Source organism: Hyaena hyaena, unplaced genomic scaffold (assembly GCF_003009895.1).
Source record: "Hyaena hyaena isolate Hyena2069 unplaced genomic scaffold, ASM300989v1 scaffold_257, whole genome shotgun sequence".
NCBI lineage: Eukaryota > Metazoa > Chordata > Mammalia > Carnivora > Hyaenidae > Hyaena > Hyaena hyaena.
This window is the reverse complement of record NW_024080889.1, coordinates 776,741-795,926: the sequence shown is the minus strand read 5'-3', so window position 1 is coordinate 795,926 and position 19,186 is coordinate 776,741. Positions and strand designations below refer to the sequence as shown.

Below are 19,186 nucleotides of genomic sequence, written 5' to 3'. Positions count from 1 at the left end.
AGCCAATTTCAGAGTCTGTATCTCCCTCTCTCTCTGACCCTCCCCTGCTCACGCTGTCGCTGTCTCTCTCTCTCTCTCCCCTAGAAATAAATAAAAAATATTAAAAAATAAATAAATAAATAAATAAATTTGTTATTTTTCGTCTTCACAACCACCCTGCAAGGCAGATAGAATTATGTGTATTTTTCAGATGAGTAAATTGAAATTGCGATTCAGAGTCTTAAGTGTCTAAACCAAGGTCAAGGCTGGAGCCAGTTTTCAAATACAAACTCCAAACTTCATGCTTTTGCCATTATACCGTGTAGAATTTTGAATTAATATTTGCCTCTTTTAAAAAAAAGAGATTCTTCTCTGACATCCATCTATTTGAAAGTTTTGGTTACTAATAGCAGATACATAGCCCAGTAGGGTTTTAATTGGATTAGATCGTTTACTTTCTCTAAGACCATTGGGTTGCATTTTATGTGATAGGAGCTCTTTCCTCTGACTTGGAGGTTTCAGAAGGGGCAGAGTTTGGTTTCACACTTGAGTTCAAGTTGTGATTTTGGCTTTACCTGAAGCAAATATTGCCTCAGGTCTCACTTCTTCACTGGGTGTAAAGTGACTTCACTTCTTCAAGGCTTGGTTTCCCCAACTGTAAGTAGGGGGAATGATAGTTACCTGCTTTGCACATTTGTGGGAGAATTAAGTGAAGTAATGTACCTGACAACATCTATCACGTTTATTATGCGTTAACTGTTGGTAGTATTGGAAGGAGTTAATGGTAATTGCTTGCCTAAACATTTTCCTGTGTAACCCAAAGCACTTTTTAATCAGTGTTATCACAGGATCTCCATTTATTGGGCCTTTGCTATGTTCCAGCAGGAACTTTGCTGGGCACTTTGTATATACTTCTCCATTACCACATTTATGATATTACAGAGTAATTACTTATTTACTGATTTACTTATTTCCTTGCAGGCAGGAAACCCCTTTCTCTCCTGTATCTCAAGCCTTTATCATAATGGCTTCTGGCACATTGAAGGAACTCATTAATGTTAAGGAAGTGAGCTTGACTTTTGTTCCTTTGTACTGCCTTTCCTCTTCTTTTAAGACCTAACTTCATTTGTGGGGAAGAGCTGTTCAAATGAAGCACAATATTGTCATTATTAAATTGTGAATTGCTGGGGGGACCAGGGTGGCTCAGTCAGTTAAGTGTCTGACTTCAGCTCAGGTCCTTATCTCACTGTTTGTGAGTTCAAGTCCCATATCGCGCTCTGTGCTGACAGCTCAGAACCTGGAGCCTGCTTCAGATTCTGTCTCGCTCTCTCTCTGCCCTCCCCTACTCGCACTCTGTGTCTCTCAAAAATTAGTAAACATTAAAAAAATATTTTAAAAAGTTGTGACTTGCTTTAAAATATGTCTGTAACTAAAAAAAAAATTTAGCTTTTTGTTTGTTTGTTTGTTTGTCCTAATTTGACACCAGCTGACTCAGAATATGTGTTAGTCTTTTTTTTTTTTTAAGATAAATTTCTAGGATAAAAAGAACATATCAAGAATTGGAGTAGTTTGCCAAGCAAATTTACTTTGTATCTATGATTTCAAAGGACACAGTTACCTGACTCAAAGAAGTAAACTCTTTTCAGTACCTTAGTGTACATACATGTATCATATCCAAATTATTCTTAGGGACTTATTAAATTAGTCCTAAAAGGGTCTTATCTGAGACTTATATACAATGCAGTTTAAATTTTACTATAAAGGTAACAATTTTGAAACTTTATCCTGTGTTTTAAAAAGTCTTACCATTTCTGAATTTTTAAAATGCCAGGTTGACTCTTGCCCAATTATATGAATTAGAGAGATTTCAGAAGCATATTTTGAAAGACAAAAGATGATTTGTGAAGACATAAGTATTAACTTGTTCTTTATTCTAATCCAAAATTCTCTGTTGTTATAAGGCACATCATAAAAATATGTAAAAATACATCTATTTTTCTTTTTTAAAAAAACAGAACAATAAGGAAATTGAAGTGAAGGAAAATTAAGAGAATAAAAAAATAAGATAAATTCAGAGGTTAAGTTTGTGTTGAAAAGAATCAAGGGGCGCCTGAGTGGCTCAGTCAGTTAAGCGGCCAACTTCGGCTCAGGTCATGATCTCATGACTCATGAGTTCAAGCTCCGCATTGGGGGCTCTGCTGTCAGCACAGCCTGCTTCAGATCCTCTGTCTCCCTCTCTTTCTGCCCTTCTCACACTCTCTCTCTCTCTCTCTCTCAAAAATAAACATTAAAAAAGAAGAATCAAAAGTTTGCAGTGAGATTCTGTGCTTTTTCTTTATACACAGAAGGCTACAGATGTGCCACTCATTTTCCTAGCAATATTACAAAGAGGGGACGCAGTGAATTACAAGATGCAGAATCTATAAACTAAAGCAAACCAATAATGCAGAGGACAAAGAGTGTTAGTGGTTCATTGTCATAATAAAGTATTTGTCTTAAAGTAGACAAATATTCTGATACGTGGTATTCACGGGGTTTTTTGTTTTGTTTTGTTTTGTTTTGTTTTTTTTGCCTCTCCACTTTGCTTCTCATTCATGAGATTTTTAATAAATATGTATTAGGAAGATCTCTGTATGCAGGAAAAAGAGAGGGAGAAGCTTAAGAGGCATGGCATGGAATGCTGCTTGACAGTGTCATACATTCATAAGATGTCCTTGAAGATGGAGCACAGAACAGAGATCAGGGAAATTTTGGCAGCTGCGGTTGGGAAAATAAATGGCTGTTGTGTGATTGGGCAGATCCTAAAAGCAGGCTCCTGCTCAGACCATGTAATTAAGAAAAGTGGGAGCTTTTTGTCCAAGTGCAGAATGTTCATAATATCAGAGTTTGTCAGCAGGAGCTTTTAGAACGGATCAGTACTTTTCACTCCCTGATCCAGGGAACGGTTTTCTTATAAATCATCTTCTCTCCTTGCTGTTCTCCTGAAGGTTGCTGCTGGGCGATAAGGCAGACTTAGATTGTAACCTTGCTAATACACAGTGATTTAGGTGAAGGAGAGACTGAATCACAGGCCATTTCAAGAAACGCGATTTTTATTCACCTGGGCTCCTATGTGTCCTCTAACGTAGGGGCAGAGTGTGGCTGAGGAGAGGTCCCACAGGATGGCCCTGGGAAGGAGATGGAATCGTTTTTAATATTGTGACTCCAAACTGGTTTGAAGGATCTGGCGTTTTCTTTCATTTTTAAAAATAACTTCCTTTCATATTATAAAAGTGCTGTATTTTCATTATAAAACAAAACCTTGGAAAATAAAGATAGAATCAAGTGTAACAATCACCTATAATCCCACCCTTTATTGTTAGTATTTTTACTTTTCCCTCCTACACTGTGCATGTTTATATAATCAAGATAATTTTTATTTCACTTTTTCCTACTTTATCATACACATATTCTTCTGTTATAAAACCCATTATAAACATAATTTTAACAGCCGCAGAATACTGTGTCATAAAACTATACAATAACTTACTTAGTCATACCCCCTTGTTGGGCCCTTAGGTTGTTTCCATTTTTTCACTCTTCAAGATATACTTTTTATAATATACTTTATGATGCGTACCTTTGGTCTTTAGAATTTTGGATGCTTTTCTGAACTTCAGAATGGATCCTTGGGTCCAAGAATATGAACATAAGGTTCAGAAATATTGTGCCAATTTATGTTTCCACCAATGTGAATGAGGGACTATTTCACTGTACCTTAAAGCTTGACAGTTGCAAACCTTAAATTTCTGTGTTCTCTGTGAACAAGTTGTCCACAAATAATTCAAAGACACTCATCTTCCAGCCTAGGTCTGCTTTCTCAGGAACACTGTTATGCTAGAGTCCAGTTTTACTCACATCCATCTGCCTTCCCGGGGGTGTCCAGGATGAACAGTGGTCCCAAATAGCTCTCTGAGGTAGTGTGAGGGAAAAAGTTCCCCTATCAGGTCAAAAAGTTCTTTTTTCTAATGTTTCCTTCTTTTTAAAAACAAAAAAAGAAGAAGAAAAAGAAAGAAGGAAGGGAAGAAAGAAAGAAATTCAGAAGAGGAAGACATTAAAAATAAAATGTCAAGTGTGATAAAGTAATTTTCAGATTTAAAACTCCCCTATCAGAATGATGTTCAAGATTCTTTCACTAGCAAACATGTAGATATAACATGATACTATGTTAATTGTCCACGGGTCTAATTTGCCATGGCCTCATACATCGAGGTGCTGAGAACCGTTTATTTCACTTAGTATCTTTAGCTTCAGTATGCCCCCAAATAATCTTTTCTCCTTTGAATTGCACAATTGGAAGAACCATTGGCATTTTACAATTCTTAACAAAGAGAAGGTTGTCCTGTATAGATTTTTCTAGATACTAACTCCCTCTATTCCCCTTCACTATCCTCCCCATCCCCACCCAGCTTTGTTAAGAAAACATATAAATTTTCAAAATAAAAAAAACATTGTATTTCTGAAGAATTTTTATTTTTTTTCTTTCATAGTTTATTGTCAAGTTGGTTTCCATATAACACCAAGTGCTCATCCCCACAAGTGCCCTCCTCCATGCCCATCACCCCTCTTCCCCTCTCCCCCACCAGCCCTCAGTTTGTTCTCAGCATTCAAGAGTCTCTCATGATTTGCCTCCCTCTCTCTCCCCAACTATTTTTCCCCTTCTCCTCCCCCATGGTCCTCCGTTAAGTTTCTCCTGATCCACCTATAAGTGAAAAGATATGGTATCTGCCTTTCTCTGCCTGACTTATTTCACTCAGCCTAACACCCTCAGGTTCCATCCACATTGCTACAAATGGCCAGATTTCTGTATTTCTGAAGAATTTAACCTGAGTGTACATTAACACAAATTCAGAGGTGTGACACCATGCTGCAGATCATGATACAGGTACAGAACAGCACATTGCAGCACATTGCTTTGTTCAGCTGAATCTCGGTGAGTTTGCTCACACTCTGAGCCACTAGCCAAGCATTTTATAAGTATACAATATTTATGTTTACGTGAATTGTGCCATTGGCTATTGATTATGCATTTAATCAGAAGATAAGCTCAACTTGGGGTGCCTGGGTGGCTCAGTCAGTTTAAGAGTCTGACTCTTGGTGGGTTCAGGTCATGATCTCACTGTTGGTTTGTGAGTTCAAGCACCACATTGGGCTGCAGTGGACAGTGTAGAGCCTGCTTGGGATTCTGCCTCTCTTCCTCTGCCCCTCCCCCACTCAAGCAGGCACGTGAGCACATGCACACTCACACTCTCTTTATCTTTGTATGAAGATGACATACCTATCATCAGAGCTGGTTCCTGTTCCATCCGGTACCCATAGCTCATTATGAGACATTTTGGTTATTTTGTCCACATTAAATATTCAGAATTTAGAAGCTTAGGGGGTTGGATGGGAAAGGAATTGTTTTCCAATTGATTTTTTTAAAAAGTTTTTATAATGTTTATTTTTAAGAGAGAGAGGGAGACACAGAATCTGAAGCAGGCCGCAGGCTCTGAGCTGTCAGCACAGAGTCCTACGTGGGGCTTGAACTCACAAACCATGAGATCATACATAACCCGAGTCAAAGTCAGCTGCTTAACTGACTGAGCCACCCAGGCACCCTCCAATTGATTTTTTATTGGATCTAATTTTTTGCAGAAAGCCTGAAAGCTTGGCCACAAAATTGTATTTATATTGAAATGAAAACATTTGTGCTTTTCCAATATGTCTTTAACAAAGAAGGCTTATCAAAAGTTTGAGATGATCTTCATTTTGGAAAAAAGCACTGGATTGGGATTACAGGGGGTGGTGAAAGAAAGGTTTCCTCATCTTTATAATGAATTGGATAGTCAAGTCATCCCTTGGCTCTGGAAAGTTTGCTGTAAAAGTCTGTTAAAACCAAGTACCCAGGGGTTTTACTAGGACTGCCCCAGGATGAACATACCAGGAAATCATTTTAGGCCTAAACTGAAGCCCTAAGGAAACACTGTTAAGATATACAGGAGACCAGTATTTATTTAGGAGGAGAAATGTGTGCGATGCATCTGGGGAGGAAGATTAAAAACTTGAATTTCTGTGAATTTGAGAATAATGCCTAAGAGAAATTAAATTTTGATTATACTTTTCATATCCATGCTGGCCCTGCTATTTTAAGTATTAATGCCTCTTGTTCTCTCCAGCGACTGCTGAGTTTTTAAAAACCCTGACTACCTCCACTGAGAATACTTTTGGCATGCCTGGTATTCCTCTCCAGTGAAGAAGATGCTGTTTCAAAGGAGTAATGCCTCAAGTTTACCTCCTTGTTACAAATAGTTAATTATTTGTTTATCTGCCCTCCTTTTCCATCCTTCTAACTTGAACCCTCTAAAGGCAGTGACCAAATTAGTTTTGTTTCCCGTATTCCTAGAACAATGCCTTGGTCTATAATAGCATTCAATAAACTTGTGTTGAATTGAACACACTTGTTTTAAGGATATGCCGAGAATTTATTACCACATAACTTCCTAGAGTAAATAGGTCTTTCAGGTTATTTGTGCATCTACCCAAAGGTACTATTAAACTGTCAGCATGCTTTCCCTAGTTGGAATTAAATATTTTTTCTAGAGTTTTCTAGTTACCTTCCAGCAGAATTAGGGAAACTTGGTGCAAATGGTTTTGAGGAACAGGAGTGCAGTCTTCAGCCAGATTCTTCTGCTCCAGGGGGCTTTGTGAGTCCTCACTTGTAATTTGGGGGGAGAGGAGATGCAGGGTGAGTGTATTCCCAAGTTACCTTTTCTTAGAGTGATCAGATCATCAATCTCAGCCCCTGCTCTTGGGCCCCATTAATAACATGTGTCTTCTTCCCAGTTGAATCATAACCAGGAAAGCATTGCATTTAGAGAAAAATATTAATCTGAAGGGACTTGAGCGAATTAAAGCCTTTTGAAGAGAAAGAGGGGATAGTATGGATTTTTATGAGCTGATGGACAAAACTTTTTAAAAATCTGAAATTGGGGGGTTGTAAGGACATTTTTAGTATCTTTAATGGAGCAAGAAGAGAAGTGAGGAATTATTCCTAAAAATAATATCTGTCTTCAGGAACACAGAGCCTGCTGTGTAATTTTCTAACTTTGGGGATTTGTTTTTCAGGCTTCTGAAAGGCGGGTGAGATGCAGTAGTCTGGGCTGCACCACCAGAGTCTAACGTACTGCGTGTCAGGATTTTATAAGGGTTAAGTGGGAAATGCCTACAAAGAGAATTAGGACTTTTATTTTTGTTCTCATGAATAATTTAAATCTATTTCTTTAATGGTTCGATTCACTGACTGCCCTTGGTAAACATTATTCTTCATGCTCTCGGGAGCGCTTGTTCTATTACATAAGGGTTAGCCTTTATATATAAATTTTCAGAAGTCCTTCTGACATGGTAAAAGAAAACACCTTTAAATACTCATTAAAATATTGAATAAAATACGTGTGTGCGTGTGTCTCAGATGTACACACCTGAGACATGTTTGCAATCAGTACACTCCATCTTTCCAGTTTCTGGGAATGCTGACATTTAGAGGGCACTGAAAGTAGAGGGGAGACTATTTGGAAAAGAAGCATCATATTCCTGTAACCTTCTTAGGTTCTTTTCTCTTGATCCTTTTGCCCAAATTGAGCCTTGAGGCCACCCCTCCACCGGAAAACCAGAAGTTGAGAACTGCCATGATAGGAGTACAAAGGCCCTGCCCTGGGCTCTTGGATGATGAATGTCAGTCTTGAGTTTTACAATAGCACGGGTTCCTGTAACATAAAGTCGTAACCCTTTATGTGTCTCATGAAGTAAACCCTGAGAGTGAAAAGTAGGTTAATGTATGTAAATGCAAGACCATGCAGTTTATTGTGGGACTGCATTTTTTTAAATATTTTTATTTATTTCTAGGAGAGAGAGAGAGACAGCGTGAGCAGGGGAGGGTCAGAGAGAGAGGGAGACACAGACTCTGAAACAGGCTCCAGGCTCTGAGCTGGCAGTCAGCACAGAGCCCGATGTGGGGCTCAAACCCACGAACCGCGAGATCATGACCTAAGAGAAAGTCGGACGCTTAACCGACTAAGCCACCCAGGCGCCCCTGTGGGACTGCATTTTTATGGGAAATATTAGAGTAAGGCCACAGTATGGTGGACAGGATCGGTGAGGGGACTGCAGTAGGGCCTCCAAGGTGGCTCTCTAGTACCTGGGACAGTAACTGTCCTTAGTTGTGAAGAGGAGGACCAGCCCCATAACTCTAACCTGACTTTCCCCAAATTTGGATAGATGAAAGCCTTGTGAAGAATGGAGGACATAGGAAACTGTGAAGAGTCTATGAGCTGATGGAAGAAATATTAAAGGAGACTTTAAGTACATTTTTAGAATTTTACAATAGACTTGTTTAATATACTTTTTTTTTTTTTACAAATAGTTTATTGTCAAATTAGTTTCTACATATTAATATACTTTTTTAAAAAAAAAAGTTTAACGTTTATTTATTTTTGAGAGAGACAGACACAGAGTGTGAGCCGGGGAGGGTCAGAGAGAGAGGGAGACACAGAATCTGAAGGAGGCTCCAGGCTCTGAGCTGTCAGCACAGAGACTGAGGCGGGGCTCAAACCCACAGACTGTGAGATCATGACCTGAGCTAAAGTTGACTGCTTAACCAACTGAGCCACCCAGGCGCCCCTTGCTTAATATACTTAAAGGACCTTCTGGCCCTAAGACATGCTTGCTCTCTCCCCTGATATGCAGATCCTTCAGCAATAAATATTTGTTTGGTTAATGAATTAATGACTCCAAGAACAAGAAATTATATGAAAAGAATGATTTGGGAAGGAAGGGAAGTTTCTGCACTTTGATTGTATTGCTACTCTTAGAATCATCTGGAGGATTTCAATCTGGAGACAAAGGATTGCCTTTAGTGTGCCTAAAGTGTGTGTGTGTGCGTGTGTGTGTGTGTGTGTACACATTTTTCTGGGGAGAATGGGCAAAGGCATTCAGCAGGTTCTGAAGGAGGCTCATGTCAGCCAAAGATTCAGCCCTCCTACTTTAATGAATGCCTCTTACAATCTGTATTTGAAATAATATCTAAATGTATGCCTGGCATATAGTGGGTACTCAGTAAGTGTTCTGCCCTCTTTTGTTATATGTAAGATTGGGATGACATTAATATCTTTTTGGCTTTTTTCTTTGTACTTTACAGGGTTGTTTGAGGGATCTAGTGAACTACTGAACATGCAAGGACTTTCATTCATTCAGTAGTCCTTTATCCAGAACTTACATTCATCAGGCCTTATTCTACACGCAGGAGATGCCATAATAAACAAAGCAGATGTGGTCTCTGTGCTATGGAGCTCAGATTTCAGGTCACCATTCTTTGTGAACTATAAAGTGCTATACTCAATAAAGTATGAAGGTAGATATGTCTCCACACCTCTATTCAAGGGAATTTTTATAGTATGGCCACCTCACTGTCTCCTCCCAGGAAAGGAGAAGTAAATTCTCATATAAATGTCCATTGTCTGCATTGTCACAAGAGTACTCAAGTGAGGTAGTCTGTAGACCTTGGCTCAAGTCCCATTTCCTGCTCTAACTAGCAGTGTCACCCAGAGCAAGTCATTTCCCCTTTCTGGTCCTCAGTTTGCTCATCATTAAAATTATGTGGTTGGGCTCTGTGGTCCCTAATGTTCTCTGATATCTGTCATACATTGTGAACTCAGTGGGGGCCAGCTCTTTGTCTTTGTTGTCTCTGTATCCCCCGGGCCCAGCACAGTCCCTGGCACTCTGGGGCTCCATCTCTGTTCACCTGGCATTCTCAGATCTAGCCGTAGTGGAAATAAACCCTAATTTTATGTGCATCTGACCTGACAAGTCTAGGAAACACTGTAGCAGATACCTGGGGGGAGAGGGGGCAATAATAAAAGATGGGATATCGCAGGTAAAAGGCTAAGGGGAAGGACTCAGGATTGTGACAGTGGAGACACTACGATGGGCTATTTTTTTCAGGAGCACCTTAAGAACAAGGCTGAGCCTGGCCTCTGCTTCTTACCTCCCTCCACAGAGATAAATGTCCCTGAGTGGTGATCCAGCAGCTGCATGTCTAAGGCCTTCCCTCTTGCTTTTGTTGTATATTTTTCTGGGGGAAAAAAATGGTGGGAGGGGTGAATGCGTTGAGTGTGAATAATTAGTCATTCAAATCATTGACATTTACAATGACAGGATTTGAGTGCCTGTGTTATTGTGCACTGCTCTAATAGTTTATCCCTGAAATTTTCTGCCTATATAATGTTTCTTAAAATATATCACAGGAACATAAAAGATTTAATGCGGTGCTTTGTACAACCATTAGAGTTGAAGTCAACTAAACCTCATCAGTGCTCTATCTTAGATGCTCACTGGAATTCTACTCTTAATTGCCATTGAGAAGAGAGAAGGAGGGCAAGTCAGTTTTGGAACCTGGTCAGCTGCAAAGTTGGCCATGAGACCCACACAGATTGTTTCATAAAAATACATAGTCACACTTGAGTAACTGATATATTTATTTGCAATGAAAATTGTACTGTTAGAATATCAAAGGCTTTAGCCTGGGGAAGGAAGCGTTCTGATCTTGCAAAGCCAGGCTCTACACTTATTGGATGATATACTTCCTGCTAACACACGTTTACCTCTGGTCTGTTTTCCAAGTTGAAGTTACAGGTGTCTTCTCTTTAAAAAGGTCATATGACATTAAAATATCACAGTTTAATATTCTTGGGTTCCATATCTTTAGACCTCGGCAACTTCTCTTGTTTTCCAAGTAATGTTTTAAAATTCTCTTGGTTCACTTGTGTGTCGGATTTGATTCTGACATTTTACATTTGTGATTCCTTTTTTTAAGCCTGTCTTATATCCTGGGATCCATCATTAAGATGAGTGAGGGGTCTTATTATGTAATATGTGTTAAACATTTGCAAGTTTTTCTCAGCTTTAGCACTGCACCTTTTTTTATTGAGCAAGCTCTATGTGTATGTGTTCATTTTCATCAGTTCCTTCTGGATACACCAAAGGGTAATTGTATAGTGTGTGTGCAGAGCAAAGAGAGCTCCACCTCCATAAGCCAAGGATGACTTGATCTAATTTACAGATTTGGTTGGTTGGAGTAGCTCAGTACTGAATATTGCATCTCATGGATCCTTTTCAAAAGTTTGGGCTCAGTTAGGGTTGTCTGATCTACAGATGGGGCTCTAGTCCAGGAATCAGCATAATTTAGGAAATGCACAAAAGATGTAGGGGGATCAGAAAGATGACTGGGGAATTGAAATGACTTTACTGCAGACTCGGTACTTCCTAGGTTTCTCTGGAGCAAGAAAACCTGTGAGATGTTCACATGGACAAGTGCTGGCTTTCACCACACATGTCTGTGAGGCTAGTATCCAGTGAACAAAAGATGAACCTGGCTGTTAGGTGACCTTTAACAGTGTTGGTCCCATAGAATCTCAGCATGCTGGGTATGATTTACATTCTTCTTCATACTCCATCATTAATGTCAAAAACGCTGCCTCGGTGCCGGATATTTTCTAGGGGTTTGTGGGAGAGCCATAAGAAAGGTAACCTGACAGGGGCTCCTGGGTGGCTCAGTCCATTAAATGTCTGATGTAGGCTCAGGTCATTATCTCACGTTTCATGATTTCAAGCCCTGTGTTGGGCTCTGTGCTGACAGCTCGGAGCCTGGAGCCTGCTTCAGATTCTGTGTCTTTCTCTATCTCTGCTCCTCCCCTCATCTCTCTCTCTCTCTCTTTCTCTCTCTCTCTCTCTCTCTCTCTCAAATAAATACACATTGAAAGAATAAAAAAGAGAACGATAACCTGACAAATATGGAGAGCAAGGAAGATGTTATAAAGATTGTGAGACTGGCACTTTTACCATCAAGTCAAAATGTAGCAGCTGGGTAGCTCTGTGGTTCTGCCAGCCCCGCCTTCTGAACCAGATAAATCCTGCTTTTAAGTTTCTTATCAAGTTGGCAGTGCTCCTTGTGTTTGTTGCCTGGACACTTAGTGAGGCAGTGAGACGACACAGCAAATGGAGACACAGCTCAGGCCCAGGAGGCCCAACAGTTTGGCAGAGCAGAAACCTGCCTCCCCGCCAGGAGCTGTGATGATGCTCTACGACCTCATCTCCATTAGCATGTGCCTCCCTTGGGCACATCTCTCTCATTTTTTCCTGGACAGAGCTGCTGACTAGGCTGTGTTGGTGCAGTTTCTATCAGTGCTGAGAAGAACTTTATTTAAGATTCTTCAGATGGGGCACCTGGGTGGCTTAGTCCATTAAGCATCCCAAGTCTTGATTTTGGTGCAAGTCATGATATTGTGGTTCATGAGTTCAAGCCCTGCATCACACTCTGTGTCCCATAGAGCCTGCTTTGGATCCCCTGCCCCGCCCTCTTTCTGACCCTCTCCTGTGCCCTCTCTTTCGCTCAAGTAATAAACATTTAAAATAAAAATAAGATTCTTCTCAGAAACTCTTTGTTTTATCCTTGCTGTCTCAACCAGCCTTCCAGAATCCCACAGTTGACCTGAATCCAAGAAAAAATTTCTGACGATGTGATAAGTGGAGCCACTTAAGTTACTTATGATGGTAAAGATTCTTAGAAGGTCCTCACCTTCCTCAGTCTGCCTTATCTTTCTGACTCCTCTTGAGACTTCTTTTTTCTTAATTTGGTTTCATTTCACATTTATGATCATTCAGAAGAGAAAATAATTAAAGTAACACCTATATAGGGCATGATGAAAAATAACAGTCATGATGCCTCCAGGCATTCTTTCTGAAGATAAACCTACACAGGAGGCTTTATTCCAATTTACAAAGAGGAAACTGAGGCTCAGAGTATTGATGTAACCTCCCTGAAATCACATAGCTAACAAGTGGTGGAGCTGTTGCCTTGACTAAAAATTTATTCCTTTTTTACTTTATCACTCTGCTTCAATGAGAAAATAAGCACAAAAAAAAAAAAAAAAAAAAACACCAAAGCAAGAAAGTCTCGAATGTTGATAAGGATGTGCAGCAACTGGAACTTTCATACTCTGCTGGTGGGAGTGTAAATTGGTGCAACCATTTTAAAAAGATACTGACAGTGCCTACTACAGCAGAACATACATATAGTCTATGACCCAAAATAGACTCCAAGGAATATTCCAAACAGAAATGTGTGTGTGTGTAAACCACAAGACAAGTACATAATCCTCATAACAGCATTATCAAAATAGTTAAAACCTAGAAACAACCCAAATGTTTATCAACAGTAGAAGAGATAAATAAAATGTGATTAAAAAAATTTTTAATGTTTATTTATTTTTGAGAGACAGAGGCAGAGTGTGAGTGGGAGAGGGGCAGAGAGAGGGAGACACAGAATCCAAAGCAAACTCCAGGCTCTGAGCCTGACACAGGGCTCAAAACCACGAACCATGAGATCATGACCTGAGCCAAAGTCTGACACTTAACCAACTGAGCAATCTAGGCACCCCAAAATGTGATTTTTAAAAATTGTTTTAATGTTTATTTATTTTTGAGAGAGAGAGAGAGAATGGAGAAGGGGTAGAGAGAGACAGAAATACAGAATCTGAAATAGGTTCCAGGCTCTGAGCTGTCATCACAGAGTCTGATGTGGGGCTCAAACTCATAAACTGTGAGATCATGACCTGAGCCATAGTCAGACACTTAACAGACTGAGCCCTGAGATGCCCCTAATTTTCTTAAATGTTTATCTATTTTTGAGAGAGAGAGAGAGAGAGAGAGGCAGAGAGAGGGGGAGACAGAGGATCCCAAGCAGGCTCTGCACTATCAGCACAGAGCCCTATGCAGAGCTCGAACCCACAAACCGTGAGATCATGACCTGAACCGAAGTGGGATACTTAACTGACTAAGCCACCCAGTTGCCCCCAATATTTTTATACACAGGAATTCCCTATAGCAGTGGAGAAGAAGAAACCTACCACCATATCTAATGACATGGATGACACCCAGACATAATGTGTGAAAAGACATAAAAGAATACATATTGTGTGATTCCATGTATTTAAAGTTCAAAAACAGATAAAACAAATCTCTGAATTAGAAGTCAGTTACCTTTGGGAGGTGGTGTGAATGATGGAGGTAGGGACACACGAAAGGCTTCTGGGATGCTAGTCATGTTCTATATCATGATCTGAAAGGTGACTACTCACGTATGAATTGTGTTCTCTTTGCAAACATTCTTTGAGTTGTACCCTTAAGATTTGTACACTTTACTACATGTGTATGATATAAAAGTGCTTATCCCCTAGAAATTCTCTCAGTAGACAAATGGTGATATATAATGGAAGTTGTTAGTTATCAGATGTCTGCTAAGCTTTGTTTTCCTTGTCTACAAGATGTAGAGAATGTGAGAATATGTCTCATTGCCTTCTTGTGAGAAGTAAGTGAGACAATACATGTCAGATGACTGGTAGAGTTACTTTAATAAATATCAATGATGGGGATATCTGGCTGGCTCAATCAGCATAGCATGCAACTCCTGATTTTGGGGTTGTAAGTTAGAGCCCCATATTGAGTATGGAGATTACTTAAAAATAAAATATTTTTTAAAAATAAAAATAAATTTCAGGGATGGTGAATTACATTCCCACTACTCTTCAGATGGTTTCTGTACATCATGTCACCACCTTGCAAGATAGGTGGAATGTTCCCATTTTACAAGTGAGGAAAACTAAGGTGCCTGGAGTTGAAGTCCCTTACCCAAAGTCACACAGCTAGTGAATAGTAGAGCATGATTCCATTTCCAAAGAATTGATCAATTTAAAGAGGCAATGGAAGTCCTATCGTGAAAGACTAGTAAGGAATGATGATTGGATAAAATGGAATAGGGGGACTACTGGGCTGCATGCAGGGCCAGAAAACTGCAGGCCCGGGCTCTGCCCCAGTTTCTTGTGATGACAGAATTCACTAGATGTCTCTGGAATTCATCTCAAACATGAGAATTTTGCACTAGATTTTACTAGATGTTATTTCCTTAAGGCCTTCTGGTTCTGCAGTGTTATGATTCTCCATGTTTGTCATGCCATACAGGGCCTCTACAACCAGGCACCATGAGCTTAAATCCATCTTCCATGTAGAACTTTATTCCTGCTTCATCTTCTTAGTACTTTCCCTCAATCCCATCCTATAAAGTAGGACTAATTGTTCCCCTAATGCATGCCATGCCCATTGTCCTACTGTGAGCCATTTGCCTGTCTGTGTCCTACATGGACTGTAAGTAAGCTCCTTGAGGCTAGCGACTAAGATTTATTTATCTTTTTTCCCATGCATGCTGCCTGGAACAGTTCACACATTTGTGGAAATTTTTGTTTAATTAAATATTTAAATCCACAGACAGTCCTTTTTGAGTAAAGTGTGAGAGGATAGCCTCAAGCTGTGTTGGACCTAAGGTAGAGACCTAGAGAGATCTTTTCCTTTATGGTCTTTATTTTATTAGAGGTCCATGAGAAACAGTAACGGAGTAGCTAGGCAGAAGAATTGTTAGATGACTTTGTAGCTCCTTGGCATGTGTTTATGAAATCTGAAGTTTGATGGGTGCTTAAGCATCAGTGAAAATCTAAACCCTTCCCGTACGGAACAGCCCCACTTAATTTAATGTCATTTTACTTTATGAGATAGTTAATAAACAGGTACTGTATTTGATCTTGCAAGCATAGACCTCTATATTTAGTTTTTCCGCTTTAATGGAACTATAATTTTAATCATGATTATTACTTTACATTTTAATTATAATTTGGTGTGGCTTAAGTATACATTTCTGAGAGTGATTGTGTAATGAAAACAGGAATTAGCTTTTCATTAACAAAATAATGGGAGAGTTCCCACTGCATTCTAGTCTGTGTTCAAAATCTATGGGCTGGCCTAAAAATAGCGAAGGGAGTTTAACATTTTGGTTAAAAACATGCTTCTAAATTGGATGTGTTCACAACCCCATCTCTTTTGCTCCATCTTGCTTTATCTTGTTTCCTTTCTTTTCAAAATGCAAAATAAAATAAAATCTTGAAAGAGACTGTGTCTTTGAGATTTCAGGAGGCTTATTTTTATTATTATTATTTTTATTTAGATAATTAGCACCATGGAGCCACAGGTGTCAAATGGCCCGACATCCAATACAAGCAATGGACCCTCCAGCAACAATAGAAACTGTCCTTCTCCTATGCAGACAGGAGCAGCCACAGATGACAGCAAAACCAACCTCATAGTCAACTATTTACCCCAGAACATGACCCAGGAGGAGTTCAGGAGTCTCTTTGGGAGCATTGGTGAAATAGAATCCTGCAAACTCGTGAGAGACAAAATTACAGGTATGCTCTTCTTCAATATTCTAGGCTTAGGATCAGCAGCTATTTGTTCCGTTGAATGTGCAGACCTTGGCAGGAATGCGCACACACAAGGTGAATGGTTAATGCATCTGAGTGTCTGCAGCGTGTATCCTGCCTTCGAGGATGGCATGGGAACAGTCATAAGCTCATGCATGTGTATACACTACATAAAACCATTGATTTTACATAAAACCATTGGCAGATTGGTAGGACTGGAAAGCAGATGAGATTTTGGAGCTTCCTCAAGCTTTACGTTTTGTGAAATAACCCTTTGGTTTGATCCCCTTTTATTCTCAATCAGCCACCCTTTCCCTTTGTTCTGTAGTTCTGAGTTCTGCCCTCTGCCCTCCTTGTACTCCACACCAGTTTGTATCTATTCCTTTCCTCTGAAGCATTTGGTTTGTGTGTGTCCAGTGTTCTTCCGTGTGTCTGAGACAGTGGGGGCTGTTTAATGGGGGGCTATTGTGGACCTTGGAAGGACATCACAACTACCCATTGTCCCTGGGGAGAAATAGGCTCTAAGGATGGCAGATTATTCTGGAATAAAACTACTCCGCAGTAGGAGGGAGAAGCCTAATGAAGATCTGCGTTTGAGGTATTTTGTTTTGTTTTGTTTTGAGGATACTCTTTGAGAAGTCAGAGACTTGTTTACTTAACAGTAACACAATACCCATAAAACTTTAATACTTGAAAATTTTAGTTTCTGATGTTTTCCTAATCAGCAACCATTTGCTGAAGACCTAATGTTTGCTGAACACTGATACTGTGAATCTTTGGGGTGAATTCCCTGTATCTTTTTGGAAGTGAGAACATTTCTTTAGAAATCTATTGGGCTATGTCATGATGGAGCACAGCTGCTAATCTCTGATGCTCTGTTCCTAAAATCATTGCACCCACCTGAGTATTTGTCAGTTTTGAGTGTGGACTTTTGTTTCCTTTTCGCTGGACAGTTTAATTGACAAGAAACTGGCCTATATAACAAAAAGGAAACTCTGTCATTAAAATAGGAAGATACATCACCTTGGTTTTAAGTCCAAGAATCCAGTGTATACGTGTGCATGTAGCTGTATGTGTTCTCCAGTTCTTCTAATTCACTTATAAATTTGCCTCCCATATAAATTAAGTACCTTGCAAGATCATAAAACTAAAATAACTGTTGAAAATAAAAGTCACATAACCCTCCAAACATAATTTCTTCATCTATAAAGTTAGAAAATAATATTTATCTCAAAGGGCTTATTTTGAGGATTAAATGAGAGACCGGATAGTATAATGCCTATTGCATAGTGGTCTCTTAGTAAATGGGAGATGTTGTTATTACAGAGGCAGGTAGTATGTTACAAGGAGAGTGGCTGAACAGAGAAATTTTATCAAGGTCTCCAAACAGGGCCAGAGCTTTGATGATCTTATCTGAGAGCACCATACCATCCATCCTTTAACAGAACTGCCTGTCCTCTCAGACAGCCACTGTTTAGATTCCTGAATAATCTTTATATAAAGGATGATAATTCAAACAAAATTAAAACCAGTTAACCATATGATTCTTCCTCCCACTCCTGTATAGAAAATGTATTTTTGGTGTAGCCTTACCTTCTAAATAGGGACTCTGCCAGCTATATTAGTGAATATTATTAATCACCTCTTCAAAAGAATTCCCGTAGAACTGTAGTGAGATTTTTGAAAAGTACTGATTCATGGTGTTGTTCCTTGTTTTCTAAAGACACATGTTTAAACAAGCAGATTCCTTTACTGAAAGAATGCTAATTTGGTAGTTCACCGAGTAGATTTGAATAGGAGTGACAGCTTCGAAGACAGCCTTTAATTTGGTATACAAAACCAAAATTGTCAACTTTGGTTTGTTTAGCACCCTCTCCAGCACAAGCAGAGACAGTAGCATCTGAGCTTAAAGAAGAAGCTTATGGGTTGAAAGCAGAAATATAATTCAGACATAAATTCATAATTATGCACTTTTTAAATTTCAGAGAAAAAAATTTTATTTGCAGAGAACTTATGGGAATGAGGCAAAGAAATAGAAGAGAGACCAGAGATATTTGCCCTCATTTGGTAGCAGTGTTTAATAAAAGTAGAACTTGTGGTTGTAAAGAGTGCTTATTAAATTCTTCATTTACACTACCTAATTAATTCTAGCATTTTAAATTAACAGTGAAACTGGTCCCTGCTGTACCATTCCATAGATGCAGCATATTTCCTCCATCCACCAGTTGTTCAGGTTTAATTGACTACGCTAAAAGTCAGAGAAGGAGGGAGAGATAGGGCTGTGGGGAGGTGGGGAAGGAGTGAGAAGCGCTCTCTTGGAAGACCCTTTGAGGCCTACATTTAGTGTGAGGTGATAACACAGGCTGGGAGAGGCGAGGTGGAACTTCAGGCTGCTGCTGGTGGTTCAGAAGTCAGGGTAAATGACATCATAGGTATTTTTGTTGCCCTGATTTTTAACATCCCAGTCCCCCCTTTTCCTCCAACACCTCCTACAGATCTCAATACATCTCGATCCTGTGAAGTTTACAAGGAGTTCTAAATATCTAGTGGGAGGATTGGGGGGTGGGAAGTGGCGAAGAGATAAGAATTCAAGATTAAGATTTTCCAGCCCAAACCACTCCCTAAAAGAATGGATTCCCTTAGAAGGTTCCAGCTTCAGTGTGGAGGTTCCTCGGGAAACTAACAATAGAACTCCCTTATGACCCAGCAATAGCACTGCTAGGAATTTACCCAAGGGATACAGAAATGCTGAGGCATAGGAGCACATGTACCCCAATGTTCATAGCAGCACTCTCCACAATAGCTAAAACATGGAAAGAGCCTAAGTG

The 19,186-nt window shown here is 39.6% G+C and overlaps 1 protein-coding gene across 3 annotated transcripts in view; it reads left to right on the top strand.

Annotated features, from left to right (window-relative positions):
* The window catches only part of ELAVL4 (ELAV like RNA binding protein 4), an 88,452-nt gene that overhangs the window by 21,999 nt on the left and 47,267 nt on the right, over positions 1-19,186 (top strand). For all 3 annotated transcript variants that reach the window (XM_039245404.1, XM_039245405.1, XM_039245403.1), the window contains exon 2: positions 16,103-16,343. In XM_039245404.1, the coding sequence (XP_039101335.1) occupies positions 16,103-16,343 (241 nt within the window). The remainder of the gene's footprint in view (positions 1-16,102; positions 16,344-19,186) is intronic.